The following is a 22407-nucleotide window of genomic DNA, read 5'->3' as shown; positions in this document are numbered from 1 at the left end:
TTTAAAAATATATAAAATAATAAAAAACGTTACTGTACACTAAAGATTATTTTTTTTATACGATATAAAAAGGTTCGAATATATAATCAAGTAGCAAGCATGGAAATGTCTAAATACTTTATTATTAAACTGCGGAAGGTAAATTGATACATTACGTCTACATTTAATTTGCATAATTATTGCCGGTCCATCACAGAGATATCAATAAACAAGAACCGTTAAAAAGAAATCCTAATATCTTTATATATATATAGATATAATAGCACATAATGGCCATCTAGAATCTAAACGCGATGACATATCTTTGAATATTTCAGTACATCGCGTGCAATACTGATATGTACGAAACAGAAGCCTTCATAATCTAAAAGAATTACAGCAAATAATAATACATTGACAAATGTACAAAAATACAAAAAAATAAATAAATAAACTGTTTAAATATAAATAAAATTTTTTTATAAAAATAGATACAGATTGTCTTAAAAAAATCACTTATTGTTAGTGATTAAAGTGAATTGCGATCGTTCAGATATCAATGTTGATCCATCAAAATGAAGATTTTATTATCAGAAAATTTAGTGCTTGGAATCTTACAGTCGTGAATCCTTCTAAAGACAGGTCCATGATCTTTCCAGCCGTAATGGTAAGTCTTCTTTGTGATCTCAATATTATAAGCAGGATGAACTTGCTCTCATTCGGTTTAAAGTCGTACCAGAGTGATTTGTACGCCGCATCGCCAATCATTTTGCTCTGAAGAAGTGTCGCAAAAATGTCGAGTTGTCAGTGAGATAAATGACTAAATTGATAAAAACTTTGTTTATATTATAAAAGAAACAATTGTTCAGACATATAGTTTAACTATATGAATGTCGTCATATATTTAAATTATTATAAAAATGAGTTTTGCGTATGCGCAAGCTCTAAATAATTATGTATGGTGTATCAATCACATTAATTTGAATAATTATGATTTAAACTTATAAGTAATAATCGTATAAACTTTAATTAAAAGAAATACGATCAACATAATTATTATTTAATATATTAAAACAGTATTTTCTTTTGAAGAAACTCGTACTTGACAATATATGCATATTATACAAACTCGTACAATTACTGCAGACGCATTGCAACACATTCATTGAAAAACAAAAATCTTTCGATTTATCTTTTTCCATTGGAGAAAAGAAAAAAGAGAAAAAGAGAATTTTTTTCTTTAAATGATTGTGCGCTCGCTACGATAAAAATTCAAATAATAGTATTTAGAATCCACCACACAATGTACATCCAATCGTATAAATTGACATTTGTACAATGCGAATCAAACATAAAGATCTTGATTGTTCCGACCTTGGCACTGAGGTACTCTCCGCAAAAGCAGAAGATAAACGCCTCTACCATAGCGGTCATGTAAAACATTATAGCTTTTATTAATGCCGTGCTATCAATCTTATCCGAGTCTTGTATCGTGCTGATCGACTACAACATCGAATCGCAATATAGATAACTAACAGACGCACATCGTGTTTCGACACACTTCTTTACCTCAGAACGATTGCTTACTGTTATAACCGTGAATCCTACACAGCAGATCAGTAACGTACTCGACAAGAACTGGATTAGCGCTATATAAGAAAAGATTCTTTCAATTTTGTCTGAAAAGATGATAATCTTCTGATGCTTGACGATCAGTTCCTTCATAAAAAAGCCTAGCTGTTCATTTTTGTTTTCAAAAGAGATATCCCTCAAGGCGTCACATAAAATCTCTATCTGACCACTTGTATGGAGAATCTGAAAGTAGACATTTTGTAAAACTATGTAATATAAATAGAAAATAATGTTATACTCTGTATCAATAATAGTTAAACTACTCGTGCAGCACGTAATATTGCAATCTAACAACAATATTGTTTCAATATTGCTGTAATATTACAATATCGCTGTAATATTACTGCGATATTGTTGCAATATTACGTACTATACGGGTAATAATAGTTAAACTAAAATGATATACAAAATAAATTATGTTTTATGTATATTATCATATAAGACGAAGTATGTGAAAAATATTTTATAATTTCGGTATCTTAAAACAAAAAGAAAAATTCATATAAACAAATATCCAATAAATTTATTTTAAAACATTACTGTCCTTTTTATGAGAATTATTAAATGCAAATAAATTATAAAACTAATACATTCAGTTTCTTTCCTCGAATTAAAGTTCTGGAAACATCTTTGAATGTTACAAAATCTAATTTTCGAAAGCTAATTAGAGAAAAGTTCTTTTTTTGTCAATAAAGAACAAAATTAGTATCACTGTCATACAATAATCAAAAATTCCACTATGCTTGCACATTTTAAATAGTACATAACACATTGTTGACAGACAAAAATATAATATCCAAAAAAGGTATAATTACATTTTCTTCAATTCATTTTTATTGACCAATACGTTTTTAAGTATACAATTTACGTTAACTATAATAAAAAATCTTGGAAATAAATATACGCATTTATCAATAAAAATTAGTTGAAGATATTGGCCATTATAACTGCCATCATACGATATTGCTTAATAGATGTAACCTAAAGAAAGCAAATTCCTTTTTCATAGATTGCACTCACTAACGTGATGAGCAGGCAGTTAAGTACGCCGCTCACAGTGGAAGATGCCAATTGATGAAGAAACTCCAGGCACACAACGATCTCGTACAGCGGCGATTCGTTAAACTGCAACGGGCGCTGTAGCTTCAATGTAAATGCGCGAACAGGCGTCTCCATTCCATCAACATCGTAATCGTCGGTGTGGGCCGATACGAGTACCTCAATGCCGAAACAGACCACCGCTATCGAATGAAGCCCGACGATTACTTTGGAAAAGCGTCGCGATAGATTCGCCTTGCTCATCATGGTGTCCATTTCGCTGATGGCTGCTTCCCTCCAATCTGCAGCCATCGCAGCTAGGACGTCGTAAAATATACTGCGACAGTTTACTCTATCCAGGTGTGTGGATAAACAATTCGCACTAAGACGGGATTACAATAAAATGGAAAAGGATGGATTCTCCCTCTGAGAGAGGAGCAAATCTGACCTTAAAGTGTGTTTAACGATAAATATAATATATGTAGTAGAGCAGAAATAATATGGTAATGTACATATTTTTTAAATCTCCTAGGGATAAAAATTGAGTTTAAAAAGTTACTCGAGTGATTTGTCATTGTAAGAGTTAAAATTCACTTCTATAGAACTAGGAGTAATTTTTTTACTCTTATTATGAAAATGGCAAACCATATACTTGAATAATTACACAAGCTCAATTTGCACTCTTTTAGAATAACGTTTCACTTTCTACGAGATTTAGAAAATGGCTTTATTAATTATATTTAAACGTTATTGCATTAAGGTGATGATTATATCATTTCAACTAATCCAGCGAACACCGAATACAACATGGATGTAATGTTATGTACACGTAATATATCTGTTATATAACATTATATCTGTTTTGGTGTTTGCTAGAAACTAACAAAGTTAAAAAAAAATTGCATTTAAGTCTGGATTAAATTCACACTATATCTTTTTGCTCACGTATTTCAAATTGAAATCTTCATAGAAGAATAGACAAAGCCTAACAAAAATAGTATGTTCATTAAACATTTATTGAAGTACTTATGAGCTGGAAAGAAGGAAGTATAAAATTGGCCCAATTTATAGTGAACGGACATCTTTAAAACCTACACAGTTATCATGTTAAGAAACCATACATTTATTTAAAAAATGTTATTTACCGACAAAATGTCGGGAATCCTTCCAACAATAATAAAATAGATTATTTGAACGCTTTGGAAAAGATACTCATTTTGTTTTTAATGAACGATAGATTTCAAAACTAATGGTGTGTTTACACTTAGTACAGGTTGGATCATTGTAAGAATACATTATCAGGAAAATCAAGAAAAATATACATATGTATATAGGGTAGGAGATTTTAACTGCCTTAAGAGAATATCTCGAAAAATACGCAAGATACAAAAAATGTTTTAGACAAAAGTTATAGGGATTAAATATATCTATTTATTGACTTTATCAGTTTAACTTTAGGATACTGAGGTTACTGAGGTTACCAAGGTTAAGTTAAAATTTTTTAAACAAAAATTCCTATTTTTTATAACATATTCCAGTGATTGGAGTCAAGAGGTTTTTAAAACACTATAATAAAATTTTTTTTTATTAAGTACTTTTCAAGTAATAAAACTTAAAATAATACCGCTTTGTTTCAAGTTTTATAACTCAAAAAGTATTGTGCTTAATAAAAAAATATTTTGTTACAGAGTTTTGAAAACGTCTCGACTTCAGTTACTAGAATATGTTATAAAAAATGGGAATATTTGTTTAAAAACTTCAAAATAATCTTGCTAATCTCGGTAACGCCACTTAATATCAAATCAATAAATATATGATAAAATCAATAAATAGACATATTTAAACTTTACAACTTTTGTCTAAAATACTTTCTTCGTATTTTTCGAAATATCCTCGTTAAACGGTTAAAATGTTCCACCTAGTATACATTTATATATTTGTAAATTTTTCTGGTAGTGTATTCTCTTACAGTATTTAATGGTCCAACATGTAAAGAGTAAACACATCATTAGATTTAAAATCTATCGTTTATTAGAAACAAAATAAATTTTTTTTCCAAAAGTTCAAATAATCCATTTTATTATTTTTGAAAGGGTTTTTGATATTTTATCGCTGAATAAGCTTTTTTTTTTAATGAATGGCCTTTCGACATGCGTAGGTTTTAAAGGTGTCCATTATTAATTTGGACTCCTTCTTTTAAACATAAAATTCTTTATGAGATGTTCACGACTATTTGATAGATTACAATACGTTACAAATGTTCAAAGAATGTTTTATTAAAAGTGTTATATGTTTTCAGAATGTAGCAAATGTTCAACGGGTGTTTTGTAAAACACCTGCAGCATTCTGAAAACATACAACACTATTCGTCTATCAAACAATCGTGAACATCTTATAAACAATTCCATGTATAAATTTCCATCTTATAAATACTTCAACAAATATTTTAAAACTCCAATTAAACATCTTCTCAACACTTAAGCAAACATAAACATACTATTTTCAGCAGTGCAAGAAGATATAAGATCTCAAGACAGAAAAACATGTTATGAAAATTGTAGCTTTCAAGAATGATTTGTTTAAAGAAAAAGACTCAGCTTCTATTTTCAACTAAAATATTCTCTTACCGACTATTCAACCATAAAATAATTAGTTTCAGGGACATCACGGTGTACTCTATAGCGACACTTAAACCATCCATCAGATAGAACATGTTGTCGGTTCTAAAGTGAATAATGATCCACCAGTATTGGCAAGTCTGCACTATGCCGATGGTCAATATCCAAAAAGCACGAAACAATAGCGCGCACGGCGTATTGGGCCAAAATCCGATACTTCGAAGACCGATTTGCACCGTAAGAGCAACAGCGTTTGTCATTCTATCACGTTGTAGCATCTTACAATTTTATATCAAAATATACGAATGGCGATATACCAGTTTATATCCACTATTATATAAGGTTTGGCCAGTGATTCGACATCTGCGTTATCCGAAACGTCACTTGGAGTACTTGTCGACACTGTTAATGTCGTAAAGCCAGGAACCACAATGCCAATAAGCTGCGTACGATTCTGAAACTACTCTAGAGCGGCAAGTTGATCACGCAAGGGTCGCCGACTAAACGCAGCCGTAGCAAAGTAATTACCAATCAATTGCAACTAAAAACAAGAATTACAGTAGTTTTCCATGGAATACAGGATTAAAATTTCAACGATTGAGAGATGATTACGATGCACAATTGCGGTGTACAACGCGTTATCTTATTCTATCGTAAAAAAATCTCGCTGTAGGTAGAAATTAGTTGTTTAAAAAATGCAAACAACAGCTTTTCTACTTACGCTGCGAGAGAGCGAACATGGTTCTAGAATAATGGCTTTCAAGAAACTCATTAAATATACTAAAATGTAGACGTAAAATGAACATCGAGGGAAAGGTAAACAAAAATGTAACGGACAGTGTGTTGTACGGTCGTATTTCTACAGACGCGCTTCTTTCTGCACTAAAGATTATTTTCATCATTTGAAGATATATTAAATAAAAAAAAAAAGATATTGGAATGGAAAAAGTTTTAAAAATGTGCCAATTTTTACTAAAAGTTTATCTAATTGTCCAATGTAAAAAAAGTTTTTATTTAATTGACTAAATAATTTTCTAAATCCTTTTATACAAATTTTCTTCAAGATTCAGTCAACATAGAAATACTACGATCATAGATGTATGCGGTTTTTTGTCAAAGAATTTCAAAATCTAATTTTTTAAGATCTCGAAAAGGATATTCTTTTCATTAAAAATGACTGCAACAAGTGATAATCTAATGACGTGATATTGGGATATAACAGTAGATTCTAATTTAACTTTATAAACTTACGTACGTTTGTCAAAGTCTGGCGTTATCGTGGTGAAAAACGATGAACTTCCGATTGCGCTAAACGCTTTTTTTCTAGTTTACTTCCTTCAAATTATTTAATTGTTAATAGTACTTGTTAAAATTAATTGTGAACTACATAATAGATTGTAAACCAATAGAGAATAAGCTAAAGAGGATTATTCCTTTACAATTCCACAAAAAAAGCTAATCTTCTAAAAATATACAAACTAGCTTTTAGTGGGGATTTATTTCTTTTTTCTCTACAAATCCGTTTGAATTGAAATGGATTGACGTATCTATCTTTTATTTCTAATTGTTCTAAAATTGGAACTTTGACTAGTTGTCCGAAAAAAATTGACTTGATCGATTTTAGTTAGCATGCGGCTTCTAATCATCAAGCTTTAAATTCTATTACATCTTTTTTAAATATCAAAATGTAATCAATCTATCAATCTATTATCTTTTGCTGAGCAACTTCTTTTGTTGAAATTCTCGGATTAATGTTCATTAAATTGCATACAATATCGTCACTGTAAACCAATCTAAACTTGATTGGTTTGCGAGATCAAGAGACACGGTAGTGTCTCGCGCCAAGTAAACGCGCAGCGCGAGGAACTAACGTATTTTTCTCACTGGCACACGATCTGCATCAGAATTTTGTAACTCTTTACAATAGTATCAGTATCATTAATACTGTCGTTGCGCAGATATTGTATATGATAAAAAAAAGTTCCGCAAGAACAACATAACGATACCGATACTGTCATTAAGAGTTACAAAAACTCACTGTTATTAAACTTCATTAATATTTTTTACAATAATTTCAACTATTACATATTATTTCAATTTTTTGTGTTACTCATTTTTAATACTATTTTCACCACTAAAATGCAATTGCAACAACAAATCAATTTTACGTTTAAATAATAGCTAAAAGTTTCACATTTTAAACGATATATAATATGTAGATATTGTTACAGTGTAGCCATAATATCAATAACAATATCAATTCAAGTCGGATACGAATCAACTTACACAATCAAATATTGATGTAACAACAGAATTGTCGTTTTTATATTAAGATGTAAAGAAAAACAGATTAAATATATATGCAAGCAGGGATTTTGGAAATTTAAACATTTCATTTCCAATTGTGAAAAATAAATTGGTACACGATTGTCTACATTCAATTTGCATTAAGTATTCTTGTCGTTTTTTCATAGATATGGACAAGTAAAAACCGATAAAAAGTATTTCTAATATTTTTGACTGCACGTAATGAACATCTAACTAGCTTATCTTCAATGCATTGCATAATATTGATATGTACGAAACAAAGGCTTTTATAATTTAGAAAAATTATATGAAATAATGTAACAAAAAGATATATGTAAAGTAAATTTATAAATAAATAAACTAATTAAATGTAAATCACATTTTTATGCAAATGGATATGTTAAATTATTTTAAAAAATTGATTTATAAAATCACTTAATAATAATAAACTAAATTGCAATTCAAAATGTGTCAATGTTGACATATCAAAAAGTTTATTAATAAAAAATTCAATGCTGAAATCTCATATTCATGAATTCTTCTATTGTAATAACAAGTTTATAATCTTTTAAACCGTAATGGTAACTCTTCTTTGTGATCCTGATATTATAAACAGGACGAGCTTGAACTCATTAGGCTTAAAATCATACCAGATTAAATTAAATGACGCATCGTCAATCATTTTACTTTAAAAAAAAGTGTCGCAAAAATGTTGTTAATGAGATAAATTAATAAAATTTTATGATACAAAAAGAACAATAGTACAGATGAATGACTATAATACAAAAAAAATCATAAACTAAAATTATTTAAAAAAATACAGTCTTGCATTGATAAATTAATACCAATAACTACAAAATTATTGTTATCAATTTAAATAATTTAAGAATTATTTAATAATTATTACGTAAAAATAAGACTTTTTTCTAAAAAAATTTTTATATAATATACATAATTATTGTGATAGTTTTGCAACACATTCACATATTGAAAAAATAAAAGTATAACTTTTCAACTAAACTTATACCTCTTCTATAATAAAAATGTAAATTTATTTAATCGCTTGAGAATATGTATAGTCGAATAGCATAGTCGAAACGTCATAAATTGACGTTTCTATAAGTTCGATATATTATCGATAATCAATAGCATCTTGGTCTATAGCTCGAATGTGCGTTCCGACCTTGGCATTGAGGTATTCTCCGCAAAAGCAGAAAATAACCGCCTCTACCGTAGTGGTCACTATAAAACACTATAACTTTCATTAATGCCGAGCTATTGATCATATGAGAGCCTAGCATGTTGATCAATTGCAACATCGAACTCCAATATAGATCTCTACCCCAACACGCAGGTCGTTTATATCCAGTCTTAGCGGAAGATTACTTATTGTTACAATCATAAATCCTAAGCAACAAATCACCAATATACTCGACAAGAATTGGATCAGTGCCGTATACGAGAAGATTCTTTCGATTTTGCCCGAAAAAGATGATGATCTTCTGAAGTTTGCCAATCAATTTCTTCATGATGGAAACAGCAAGACGTTGGTTGCTGTTTTTCGGGAATAGTATGCCTTAATACATCACCTAAAATATCTATTTGACCGTTCACGTAAAGAATCTGAAAGCACATATTCTGTAAAACTGCGTCATAAAAATAGAAAAACTTTCCCACCATTAAACGTATTATACTTGTTTCTACTTCTACTACGTAGTAATATGAAGTTTCTACTACTACGTAGTAATAGAAGTAGAAATAAGTATAATACGGAAAATAAATTATGTATATGTTATTGCGTAGAACGAAATGTAACATGCAAGAAATATTCAAGAAACTTCATATTTTATAAGAAAAAGAAAAATTTTCAACCAACGTTTGATTATAATTATACTATAAAATATTATAATTTCTCTAAGAAATGCTTAATTATTAAATGCGAGAAGCTACAGATTATAAAATTAATGAGCTTTGGATAAAACCAGCAATTGTATTTTATGTGCTAACAAATAACTTGAACTTTTCTCGGATTAAAATTTTGAAGATATTTTCACATGTTATATATTACAATGTCTAATTGTGGAAAAAATAAAAAAAAAAATTGTTTTTACAGGTATAGAGCAAAAAAAAGTATCAGTACATTATACAATCCAATATTTGGATATCCACTTTTGTCCATTTTCAATAGCACATTGATAAATAATAACTTCGTTAAAGCTATATGTTATCAAACAATATTATCTAGTTAAGTGTAAACTAAAAATACATCAAGAGAATTCTTCTCTTGCAGATTCCACTTACTAACAGTGATGATCAGAGAATTCAGCCGGTCATGACGGAAGATGCCAATTGACGAAGAAACTCCAGACACATAACGACTTAATACCGCAGCGCGAGTCGTTGCATACAAACGGGAGTTGTAACTTCAGCGTGAACTCGCAAACGCGTGGTTCAATTCCATCAACGTCGTAATTATCAGTATGGGATACGAGCACGTCAATACCATAGGAAAACGCTGCTGCCGATTGAGACCGATGATCACATTGGAGTGCCTCGACAGATTTGCTTTGCTCGTCATGATGTGTATTTCGCTGATGGAGGCTTCCCTTCAATCTGCAGTCATCGTAGCTATAGCGTCATAAAATATATTGCCGTCAGTTTATTTCCTCCGAATGTATGAATAAACGAGCAGCAGTAAGATGGAAAAGGTTTCTCTCCGGGAAGGAAACCTGACTTTTGTACAAAACATTTAGTTACAAGTATATTAATATTTAAAATACAGAAATATAACTGTAAATATGTCTACATATAAAATCAACCATACTTGACTAATATATTTCAATAAAATAGCGATGTTTGTATCGTTTAAATTAACAAAACTGAAAACAGTTGCTTTTAAATCTAGATTAAATTCAATATATTTTCTTCCTTATTTCTAAATAAACAGCCATCTTTACTGAAGAAGAGATAGAAGAATATATGATATCTATTTAAGAGAGAAAAAATATTACTATGGGAATAGTGCCTTTCAAAAATGATCTGAACGAATAAAACTTGGTTTCCATCATTGACTGCAAGAAATATTCTCTTACCGATTATTTAACCATAAAATAATTATTTTCATTACGCTATACTTCAAGGTGACGCCTAAATTGTCCATCAGATGCGAGATATCATCGATTTCGAAATGGATAATGACTCACCAATATTGGAAAGTCTGTACTATGACAATCGTTAATATCCAAACACCACAAAATAATAATGTACACGGCGCATTAGGCCAAATCCCGATAAATCGAAGAACGATTTGCACCGAAAAAGTAACAGTACTTGTAACCGTAATTTTATCATGTCTTGGCATTTTATATCAAAATACACTAATATTGATATACGAATTTATATCTAATATAATGTAAAGCTTGTAAAAAAATTTAACACCTGCGTTATCTGAAATATAAGTTAGATTACTTGTTGACACTGCCAACGTAAAAGTACGGATCACAATGCCAATAGGCTGCGAACAACTTTAATACGACTCTAGAGCGGTAAGTTGATCACGCAAGGGTCGCCGACTAAACGCAGCAATATAGAAGTAATTACCGATCAATTACAACCAACTGAGAACAAGAATTATGGTAGTTTTTACAGGACAAATGGAATTAAAATTACAACGTTTAATGTTTACGTTGCACGATCGCAATGATTGCTTTGTTTTCTAATTAAAAATGTTGACAAAGTAATTACCTGAATAATGCAAGAAACAAATTTTCTAGCTATGCTAAGAAACGAGCATAGATTTAAAGTAATAATTTTTTGAAGAAACAGAAATATAGCAGAAAAAACGTGAATAATGCGCATGAAGTACGTAGCTAAATGCTTCTAACGGTACGCAGTGAGTGACGATTTCTTGTGGAATAATGCTAGTATCATATACTTCAGATTTTTTCTTTTTAATTTAACATTGAATTTTTTAGTAAATATAAAATTACTTTACTTAATGACAAATCAAATAATAAAGCTAATGAAAATTTTATCTTAATAACAATACATTTACAAATCTAAATATATTAATTTGATAAAAGTCATGTTGTTTTATTTTTTATGTCAATGAAAGTTTTTGCTTTGTATGAAAAAATACATGTCATTTACATAGAGGAAGAACGACATGACTTTTTCATTCTAATAGAATTATACTTCATTCTTATAACATAAAAATTTTTATGTATACTTTTATTTTTATATCTCTCTTGTTATACTTCATATTTGCATTGTTCTTTTAGATACTTCTTTTATATAATGAAAAAATGAAGATGTACATATGTATACTAGAATATAATGTTTTAAAGTAGTTAATCATAAATGAACATAACGAAACTATATTAACTTCTGTCTCATATGCATCACAAAATCAACTAAGATAAAAAGATATAAAAAACAGTTTATATTTTTTTATTTATACTTACGACGTGTGTTACTATAAATTGTTACAAACAATTTACAGAATAAAAAAAATAATAATTCGACCTTCTTACAGCTTTTGACTTTTTCAAATATATACAAAGTCTTAAGTTTCTATGGCATTAATACATTGCGTATAAAACAGATATATACGATGCAGAGGCTTTCAAACTCTGAAAAATTAAATAATACACAATAAATTAGTGCAGATGGATTAATAAAACAAAACAATATAATTAATGAAAAAAATATAAATTATATTTACTTATTATTTTAATTATGTATAACATATATTCATGCTACATATAAAAATTTGTTGTTACACTCATTGAAAAAGTGTACGTTGCACAAAATTTATATCACGTAACATACTGTCAATTATATTCTTAAGTTATTATTTTATTTAAAATAGTATTGTTCTTTTTATATTAACGCATTTAGATAAACACGATGTTAATTTTGATTTTGATCATTTCCATAAACAATGCGTTATATAAAATAAATAAATATACTAAATAATTCATAGCACTCTTAGGCCCAGTTTTTCATTATCTGGTTAACTTGTGGTTAGACTTAACCTAATGGTTTAACCAATGAGCTTTACCTATGGCATCATCATGGGTGAAACACATTGGATAAAACATCAAGTTAAGTTTAACCATAAGTTAACCGGATAATGAAAAACCGGGCCTTAATAAAAACAGAGTAATGTAGATCGAACATGTAAAATGCAATACAAATGTCTATTATAAATGTATACGTATATAATCTTACAAAAACAAATTTACTTTATATGTAATCTCCATTATCGGAATCTTACATTTGTGAATCCTTCCAATGATAAATCCATAAATTTCCCCGCAGTGATTGTCAATCGTTTTTGTGATCTCATTATCATAAATAGTAGAACACGACAATGCTGAGGTTTGAGATTATACCAAATAGATTCATATGCAGCATCACCAATCGTTTTGCTCTAAAATGTGAATAAGAGGCAGATACAGAGGGAAAATCAAACATCGTCCTCGGCACGTTTGCGGTTCTTCATTTTCATATGAGCACTCTCCCGGTCCAATCATTTCATCAGCAATTCAATTTAGTGATTTTTTTCAGATTTGCACAAAAAAAGGAAAAACTGACAAGTGATTTCAGATACTTACTTTATTACTCAAATATTCACCAGCGAAACAGAAGATAAACGCCTCCATAGTGATAGCGATGTAAAAAAACACGGTCTTCACTAACATCCTGATGCCTTCATCTGTGCCCAATGACTGTAAGTCGAGAAAACGATCAGAAGAAGGGTTCGACGATCTGCCTATAAGGCAGAGACCTCATTGTCAGACGCGCAGGCAGCAAGTGATTATCTCCCAACATCATGCAACGCGCGAAAGCCACAACGAGCCTCTTATGTGAAGACAAAAAGATCGAGGATATCCGGTCAATTTTATAGCTTTTCAATAGATGAAGAGATGACTTTTCGAAGAGTTCGAAGTCATGTCAATACGCTCTCATAGAAATTTTTTATTTGCTCCCTACTTGCGGTTAAATAATGGAGATTCATGTTTATTATACGGTTTGAACGTGTGAATCTGATTGTGAGATCACTGCCATTTCAAATATCATGAAAAACAAAAATATGTAACAAAAAATATATAGCTATGTCTAGAAATAAATTAATGAATTAAAAATTTATATTCCAGTAAAAAGATTTATATTCTGCTTTAAAATGTTCTCATATCTCATAACACATTTTAAGAATTTTTTTATATTTTAAATTTATAAAGATTTTGAAAAAAGTAATACATTACATCTCTTTAGACGTTTTAAACGTTATAAACGTTTTTCGAAAAATACAGAATAAGAAAATCTTAGAAACAAGAATACTACAGAAGTTTTAAAGAATTTTAAAAACAATTTTTATTCATTCTAATTAGATAAAGATCTACGAGTCTGCACTGGTGTATGTTATATGGTACATATAAATATAAGATATTATTTTCAAATATGATAAACATACCTTCAAGCGTCATAACTTTTACAAAACACAATCTTTAGTATAGGTATTGAAAAAATTTCAAATACATATGATTAAAACGAAATTTCAAAGAAATACTTATGGATCTTGGATACTCACGGTTACTATGAGAAACCCGATGCAGCATATAATCATTGTATTTGAAATAAATTGCATCAGTGCGATGTGGGAGAAAAGACTCTCGATATTCTCCGAGAAAGTGATAATTTTATGATGCCTAGTAATTAAAGATCTCACAATAGCAGTAGGCAAATCATATTTGTTATTCTGGAAAGAGATCCCTTCCACTTCCTGTCGTATAAGATCTATCTGTCCACCAATGTGCAGCATCTGCATTCATTTGTTAATAAACGCAATTTGTTAATCAAATAATTGTTAATTATTTAGTTATATAATTGTTAAGTAGAAGCACATGCTTAAACTCTAAAAGATAAATAAGTAAATATTAACTTAAACTTACATAAGTTATGTGACATGATAATTTTAATTGCATTTTGCAGGATAGAATATAGGTATTAGTATGGAATGGGCGTATCCACAAATGCGCAACCACTCACTGAACAACTAAGTAGCAATTACCTTTGAATCTAACCATCTTCAATTGCTACTTAGGCACTCAAGGAGCGATCGCGCTTATGCGCGATCAACAAATATTGTAAATACGATCCTTTATCTTTCATATAACTTAAAATTTTTTAAAATATAGTCTATAGATTTAGTGATCATCAAATAAGAAAAAATTTATGCCAAATAAGGCGTGATAGACAAATTATCAAGTGTGCCTTGACAATTTGTCTATCACTCCTTATTTGACATAAAGTTTTTCTTATTTGATGATCATTAAATATATAGGCTAAATTTTTAATATTGTTTAAATTATGTGAAAGATAAAAAAATCGTATTTATGTAATATTTCTTGATACATTGAACGCATTGTCACGTGTGCCTTGACAATTTGTCTTATAAGTACTTGCGATCCATGCATACGTATACGCGATTTAAAAAGAAATCGTAAGGAATCAAATGGATGTTGACTGTTTTAAACTTCTTTTAGGTACTAACGTCTTCGAAATGGAAATGCTGACTGGCCCGCGGTAAAGCATCAAAATGTAACGAAAGATCGCAAGGTCTTGTCCACTTCATGACCCGGGGAAGGACTTGAAGCAATCAGAAGTGGAATTACCCCACTCAAGCGCGACACTCAAAGAAGGAGCCGACGCGACGTTACGTTCGCATGCGCATGGATCATGGATCGAAAGCGCGAACGAATCGCAGAGATGCGAGCATGACGTACTCGTGTAAAAGAGGGGATAAGGTAGAGGCTTGCGTGCATCGATCGCTTCTCGGGATCAAGAATCTGTCGGTCTCGAAATGTCTCGCGCATGATACGTGGTTACCACTCGCGCCTGCGTTTTGTGTCGTACCTTGCAACTTTCGCTCTATTGCACTATCTTTTGTTTTATCTTTAAATTTGTTTTTTTCTTAACAGGCTTTTTTCACGCTTGTACACACGTCGCGTATGAATTGCGATTTAAATTTAATGTTGTGTTGATTTTTTTGCGGACTTTTAATCAATTGAAAATTTCTCGCGAAGCTGCTTATTTAGTTTGACTGATCATTTTGTTATCTTGTAAAAAAAATGGAAGCATTAATTTAATTATTGTTGACTTATATTTATTGTAATCTTTTTTAAAAACTTTTTTTGTCATTTCTTTCAATTTTCTTTCTTTCTGAAAGACGTTGGAAAAAGAAGAAGTCATTTTCAAAACGTAGTTTTTTTGAAAATCGTATTACATGCATATACGAAAAAAAAAAACGTATTTTTGCCAAAGTATCTAAGAATTTAGCTAAATACAGATTAAAAAATAATTTTGTTAGGCCGTAAAAATAATTATGTAAAAATTTCAAACATAATGAGTAAAATTGCAAAAAGTTTTACCATTCTAGCAATCAATTTGAGTGTCCTACACAATTGTTTTGATGGTCCGACAAAATTTATTTTTAGAGTTACATATAGCTTTTTAGATACTTCAGCAATATGTATAGTCAAAAAAAATATTATTGTAAATAATAAAAAGACTCTTGAGTGTACATATATATTTGTAACAATACCCATGCACTAAAAAAAAACGTTTTGTTATTGCAACAAATAATTTGGTTAAAATATACAGAATAAAACTGTTTAGTTAATATAAACAAGTATTTAGTTAGTATAAACAAATACTTTTTTTTATTTACGTGTATTTCGTAACAACCAAATTTTTTGTTGCATATAACAAAATATTTGGTCGTAGTTCAAAAACGCCTCAACTAAATAGGCTTTATTGAAGACATTGAATTTTTTTCTCTAGTGTGTTTTAAAAAAATAAAAGAACATGCGTAATTAAATGCTTAAAGTATGCTTTGAAAAAATTTTTAAATGTTTAAAAGTAAAAATGCTTTGTAACGAATATCGGCTATTCTGTATTGGCATATTAAAGCTAAGGCATAACAGCTACTAAATAAATAATTCCATAATAATCATTAGACTTCGTTACTTATCAATGGTGATATTACGAGCGTTTATAATACTTCAAGGGTTATAATGTTTCTTTAATCTATATTCAATTTACTTTACTTTATTCACTTTATTTCTTTTTATTATTAAATAATAGAAACAATAATGAATTAAAACACAAAAAGAAAAATAAGATAAACATAACTCACCAATGTAACCATTAATGCGTCGAGTACACCTATAGCAGAGGAAATCGCCATAAGATCAACAAATTGCATGCACACCACTATCTCGTAGATCGGCGATTTGCAGAATTCAAAAGGAAACTTCATCTTTATCAGCAATTCACGGCAAACATCATCGGCTTGCCTACGAAAGTTAACGGACGCAATACTGTAAAGCAACACCGCTATCGAGTAAACACTAATAGTCAATTTCGAGCAGCGATGCGCGAGGACCGCCTTATCAATCATGACGCACATGCTGGAATATTCGCGCCAATCGTTGGACATCGCCATCAGGATATCGTTGAATATTCTGCAATGCAACACTTCGTAATCCGTCACAACATCGATTTATGTTCATGACGTGTCTTAAAAGATAAGCTTTTACTAGTACGTAAAGAAAAAGGAAACACCAAGTTGGTGATGGTTGAGTTAGCTTTTCCTTTATCTTTATCAAAATCAGAAGTTACTAATAATCAAACGCCAGTCTTCGGATTGCTGTGTTGTATTAAAAAAGTTATTATACCATTTACATTATGATTACAGCATAAAATATTTTTTTTCTATGTATAAGAACTATAATACAATATTTTTAAAACCATGACACTACAATATTCTTAGAATATTATACAAACATTATTAAAAATTAATTTAATACTAAAATAATATTTTGAGAATATTATTCAATATTTTTAATATTCTTGTAATATTATGGAAATATTGTATTAACGTTATATATGCATTTTTGTAAAATATTCGTAGCATATTATTTCAATATTCGTGAAATCTTATGAAAATGTTCTACGAATATTATTGCAGTCAAAAATTAATGTGAGTTATTATGCATAAAATATTCATAAACTTTATAATTATTATATTTAGTTTTACAACATTCTCGATAGTTTAAAATATTAAAGTAAATAATATTATTTACTTCTTACATAATATTACCAGGACATGTTACTTTATAATAATATTAAATAATAGTTCAATTTTTAATATTAAATAATATTATAGAGCTTATAGAAGAAGTGCAATCCAAACTTAGGCATTAAATTATAAAATACTTTGGGATAATCTTAGTTGGCAATCAATATTTCATACATCATTATTATTCAGAATTTTTAAAAATTAATCTGACGTGAAAATATAATGTTTCTTAAAATTATTATAACATATTTCAGGAAGCCCGTACCGGTTATTGATCCAGAGGACAAATAATTTGAAGAAGAGCAGACTGTGCGGCAAGATGGTGCTTAAACTGTCTATCAGATTCGGCAGCTCCTCGGTGCTGAAGTGCGTCAAAAAGTAATAATACTGGAAGGTCAACGATGTTCCTATTCCCAATGTCCAAAGTAGTCTGAAGAGAATCGAGGAGTTCGGCCATATCCCAATAATGCGGAGGCCGATTTCAACCGGTTGGCTGACAGTGCTGGTTGGTATCATCGCGCAAAAGATATTTCACGTTTCTCGTTCACTTCGTTGAACGAAACAAACATAAGTTTCTGACGAGACTTCCGTACGATCGCTAAGCTCGCTGGAGAATAAGCTTCAAGACGTTAACATGAAGATCGGACACGACCCCACCTTAACGGCCGTCGACCAATCGCGAACGTTAGACGTGTATTTTGTCATGTGCTTAAGAATGCAGAAAAAAGTTACTACGATCGAATTATGATTGCAGGCCTCGACGAACAATCGACGAGAGTACTATTTGGAAGCGTCCCGAACGGAGAAACTGCCTCTCGCCGTTATTAGGGTGATTTACATCAAAAATGCAAGGAAATGAGGAAAGTTGCAGCGTCCCAATTCAGGAACAATGATCGCTGTAGTGATCATCGTCAAAAGAAGTTTCTGAACAAAGTAACGATCATATAAGTTTTGGATATAAGACTGAATCTTTGTAAATAACCGGTCGAGATTTATAAGGGATTCCAACAGGAAATAGATAAATTAACTTTGTATATAATTACAATTCGAATGCACGATTTAAAGTTATCTCGGATTAGAAGTTTAAGGTTACTTCACTATATAAGATGGTATATTGATACAAATGTCCACTTCTATTCTGAATAAGAGAAATCCATCGATGAGAACATTTTAGATTATTGTACGATACAAATAATAAATAGCAAAATAACTGCTCCTATATTATTTTTAAGTCACGAGGACATTTAGCGTGTACACTTTTGTGCCATGTTCTCGAAGTTAATGAAGAAATAAACAAAACGTGTATAAAAATGACAAGTGACATAAGATAGAAAGATAAAATATTCATATAGCACATTTAAAATGATATGCAAATATGATTATATGTATATGTATATATGCAGACTTTGTAATTGATATTTGTCAATCAAGCCATTTCTAAAATCTCCAATAATACTTTACAAGCTGATATATGATGTTTACATTGATAACGGATGTCTACATCAACTTTAGACGAGAGAATTTCATCGACGAGAGCATTTTAATAAAACTTTGTACAGCGCAAATGGTAAACACGGCAAGGTAAATGCCTTTATATACCTTTAAGTCACGAGAACATTTAGCGTGTACGTCATTATAGCACGTTTTTGAAATTTATGAAGAGGTAAGCAAGAAATATTTGAAAAGTGAGCAAAATATGGGAAGATAAACGTATTCACGTAACACATAATAACTTGAAATGATGTATAATAATATATATGTATGTATAATACGTATATGTAAATACGTATATTTATGTAGTTTGCAATTGATATCTGTTTATTGATCGAGACATCGCAAATAGCACCGATACATGAAAAGCAGGAGCTTTCTAAATCTAAAATGTAGTATCGTTTTATATTAGAAAGAACATTCTAACGTGTCCAAAAAAAATAAGATTTTTAATATCTTACACTCGCAAAAACTTCTAAAGACCGTTAAATCATTAAAGTCAATCGTTTCTGTAATCTCAATATTAAAATCAATAAAATTCGACTTTTGCAAGGTTTCGCATCGTAACCAACGAGCCTCGTAAACTGCATTTACGACTGACTTACTCTGCAAAAAAAAAAAAAAACTGGCAACACGATCATGTCGCTCACAAAGATAAAATATTTAAATAGATTCTCAGATTTTGAGAAAAATGTGCTTTTTCAAGGTTCTATGTTATGCTGTATATGATTTGAATAATAAAATAATTATCTACAAAATAAAAATTAATATTTTTATATACATAGTACATATTACAAGTGTTTATAATAAAGTATTTAATTTAAATCTTTTCGCTAAGATGTAAAAGAATAAAGATTTCAATAATATAGTTATCATCGATCGTCTGAAATACCGAGAGAAGATTTTATACTATACGTGCATATCGAATTTTTGTAACTCGTTATGTGCTAAATAAAAAATATATATTTTATTATACATATATAAGAACATGATGAGTTCGTAAATAGAAAAGAATTTGTAAATGAAGGAAAATTCTTTATCATAAGGAAAAGTTGAGTCTTCCGTATATCGTACTCGTCATCAATACGTCATTAAATTCCATTATGAAGAAGATAAAATATAGACCACCACAATGATATAAACTGCCATCAACTCCGATAATCAGCATCGAACAACGATGAGGAAGGTTCGCTTTAGTCATCATGATGCATATTTTAAAGGCAATGACATCGCAAATCTCAAGACATCGATGTTAAAATTTTATGAAACAGTCTAAAATGTTTATCACCATCGCATTAGGCGTACTAATAAAGTTTTGATTGCAGAATTTTTCTTAATTTTTTTTTATTTGAGAAATATGTTGTCACTAATGAATACTTATTCGGCGATACGCAAAAACTTAAGAGAAACTTTTATTCTTTGAGTTTAATAGAAGACAGTCAGTTTAAAACAAAGCAAGCTATAAGGAAACTAATGCTAAGTCGGGGAAAGCAGTTTCAAATAGCAAAGTATCTGAACTGAAATTTTGAACGAGGCTAAAGGGATCCTCCAAAAAATCCTACTTAAGATCTCGGCTAAATTTCAGTAGCGCATTAAGCCGAACTCAACCATGATGCTCGCGGTGATTGTAAAACTCATTTTATGTTAACTTCCGATTAGTAGAGCGACCCCATCCAGCGCATTTGACAGTAAACCCCCTCTTGATGCCGCCCTTAATAGCAATCGTAGAAAAGTTACCACATTATTACTACTGTAGTTTCACGACGTAGAAATTTCATCATGCAATATCAAGTAATCTTCGAAGATTCTTGAGAGGGTTCATTACTCAAGCACGAACCCGGTGATTGTCAAAGTTATTCATCGCGCATGCATGTGGTACATTATAGGAGCAGAGAAGCTATGCTATGATTTCACATCGAAGGGAAAAAATATATTATAGGTAATAAATTTTGTGCTGCTCGAGTGTCTCCAGATGCGCAATTGCAATATTATTTGCTTTAAAAATGCAAAAGAAGAGTTCGGATAAGCGTGTGCATTGTATTGCGCTATGGAGTTATAATCAAAAATGAGATGGAGAACTTTGCAAGGCAAGGGAGCCGGATATCTTAGGGCATAACTGATGCGCGAAGCACGACGCAGTGTTCTGCGTTCAGCGATCAGTGTCTAGAGTGAAGGCTTTCGAAGTTGCTTTATATCCAGTGCTATTTGTGCTGTGTCCGTAAATATAAGATTTTCATTACAAAGTAAAAAAAAAAATACTTCACAATGGAAATACAGCTGCCAATATTTAAAATCACCAGAAAGCGTATGACAAACGGCGTAAATTGATGTCTTTACAGAGTAAGAAGCGTAAGTGTCTCGATTGTTACGATCTTAACACTGAAGTACTCTTTGCAAAAACAAAGGTAAACGCCTCTACCTTAATAGCTATGTAAGACATAATAGCCTTTACTAATGACGAGCTAATATCGATCATTCGAGCCCTGCGTATTGATCAACTGCAACATCGAACCCCGATATAGATCTCTATCACTACAAGGTGCAGGTTGTTCTCTCCAGTCATAACAAATAATTACTTACTGTTACAATCATGAATCTTGAGCAGCAGATCAATATGTTCGACAAGAATTGAATTAGTGCATATACAGAAGGTTCTTTTGATTTTGTTCGAGAAAGATTAAACCTTCTAATGCTTGCTGATTAATTTCTTCATAATGGAGGCACTAGTTGCTCTTTTTGGAAAATACATCCTTCAATGCGTTACACAAAATGTTTATCTGACTGCTCGTATGAAGAATCTGAAAATACAAGTTCTGTAAAACTGTGTCATATAATATAACAAGAATGAGATTTCACGCATTATCGAATAATGGTTGCTAATTGCGTAACATAGGAAATAAATGATGTATATTATTACATAAAATAAAATCCTTTGAATATGTTCTGCAAACGTTGACAACAGATTATGTTCCTCGAAAAAATTATGTTCCTGCGAATGGGAAGCATGCTTTGTTATTGCCAATAGTATTAATACACGTAAATAACGTAACAACTTCCGTCCGACAAAATATGTGTGACAGAGTGACGGCTAGCAGCAAGCAAATATCGAATATTGATGGCAAACTCCAAGCAGTTTTGCTATTGCAACTAATAGTGTCAGCAAACATCTCGCAAAAATGCGAACTCAACCATTCC

The 22407-nt window shown here is 30.5% G+C and overlaps 2 protein-coding genes, 1 long non-coding RNA gene and 1 pseudogene across 4 annotated transcripts in view; 1 reads left to right on the top strand and 3 right to left on the bottom strand.

Annotated features, from left to right (window-relative positions):
- Window positions 1-102: 102 nt before the first annotated feature.
- LOC120358860 (odorant receptor 4-like) lies at window positions 103-6243 on the bottom strand. 2 transcript variants are annotated; one of them, XM_039454491.1, is made up of 6 exons: window positions 5277-5545; window positions 2632-2986; window positions 1567-1794; window positions 1354-1482; window positions 598-753; window positions 103-364 (listed from the first exon to the last, which is right to left on the bottom strand). In XM_039454491.1, the coding sequence occupies exons 1-6, from the start codon at window positions 5543-5545 to the stop codon at window positions 314-316; spliced, it is 1188 nt and encodes a 395-aa protein (XP_039310425.1). In that variant the 3' UTR covers window positions 103-313. The 2 variants fall into 2 exon arrangements, with proteins under 2 accessions (XP_039310425.1, XP_039310426.1); XM_039454492.1 differs by lacking the exon at window positions 1354-1482 and having other exon boundaries at window positions 5277-6243.
- A 1496-nt stretch (window positions 6244-7739) lies between these two features.
- On the bottom strand, window positions 7740-10215 carry LOC120358866 (annotated as a pseudogene).
- Window positions 10216-12007: 1792 nt separating this feature from the next.
- On the bottom strand, window positions 12008-18481 carry LOC105192988 (odorant receptor 82a). Its single transcript, XM_011157304.3, has 6 exons — window positions 17987-18481; window positions 16777-17104; window positions 14170-14400; window positions 13193-13306; window positions 12853-13008; window positions 12008-12205 (listed from the first exon to the last, which is right to left on the bottom strand). The coding sequence occupies exons 1-6, from the start codon at window positions 18235-18237 to the stop codon at window positions 12155-12157; spliced, it is 1131 nt and encodes a 376-aa protein (XP_011155606.1). The 5' UTR covers window positions 18238-18481; the 3' UTR covers window positions 12008-12154.
- A 535-nt stretch (window positions 18482-19016) lies between these two features.
- LOC120358867 overlaps window positions 19017-22407 on the top strand; it is a 34574-nt gene continuing 31183 nt past the window's right edge. The window contains exon 1 of the long non-coding RNA XR_005575743.1: window positions 19017-19302. This is a non-coding gene — a long non-coding RNA (uncharacterized LOC120358867). The remainder of the gene's footprint in view (window positions 19303-22407) is intronic.

The sequence above is a fragment of the Solenopsis invicta genome, chromosome 10 (genome assembly GCF_016802725.1).
Source record: "Solenopsis invicta isolate M01_SB chromosome 10, UNIL_Sinv_3.0, whole genome shotgun sequence".
Classification (NCBI taxonomy): Eukaryota; Metazoa; Arthropoda; class Insecta; order Hymenoptera; family Formicidae; genus Solenopsis; species Solenopsis invicta.
This window is presented reverse-complemented; position numbering and strand designations above follow the sequence as displayed.

Coding starts and splice junctions, on each gene's coding strand:
- LOC120358860 (XM_039454491.1), bottom strand. CDS start 5,545: ATGCTACAACGTGATAGAATGACAAACGCTGTTGCTCTTACGGTGCAA. Junction 1,795..2,631: donor ACTGCCTGCTCATCACGTTA/GTGAGTGCAATC, acceptor GTCTACTTTCAG/ATTCTCCATACAAGTGGTCA. Junction 365..597: donor CTTTAGAAGGATTCACGACT/GTAAGATTCCAA, acceptor TAATTCTTTTAG/ATTATGAAGGCTTCTGTTTC.
- LOC105192988 (XM_011157304.3), bottom strand. CDS start 18,237: ATGATACCAACCAGCACTGTCAGCCAACCGGTTGAAATCGGCCTCCGC. Junction 17,105..17,986: donor GTCCTCTGGATCAATAACCG/GTACGGGCTTCC, acceptor GTTGCATTGCAG/AATATTCAACGATATCCTGA. Junction 13,307..14,169: donor TCGGGTTTCTCATAGTAACC/GTGAGTATCCAA, acceptor CTCGACTTACAG/TCATTGGGCACAGATGAAGG.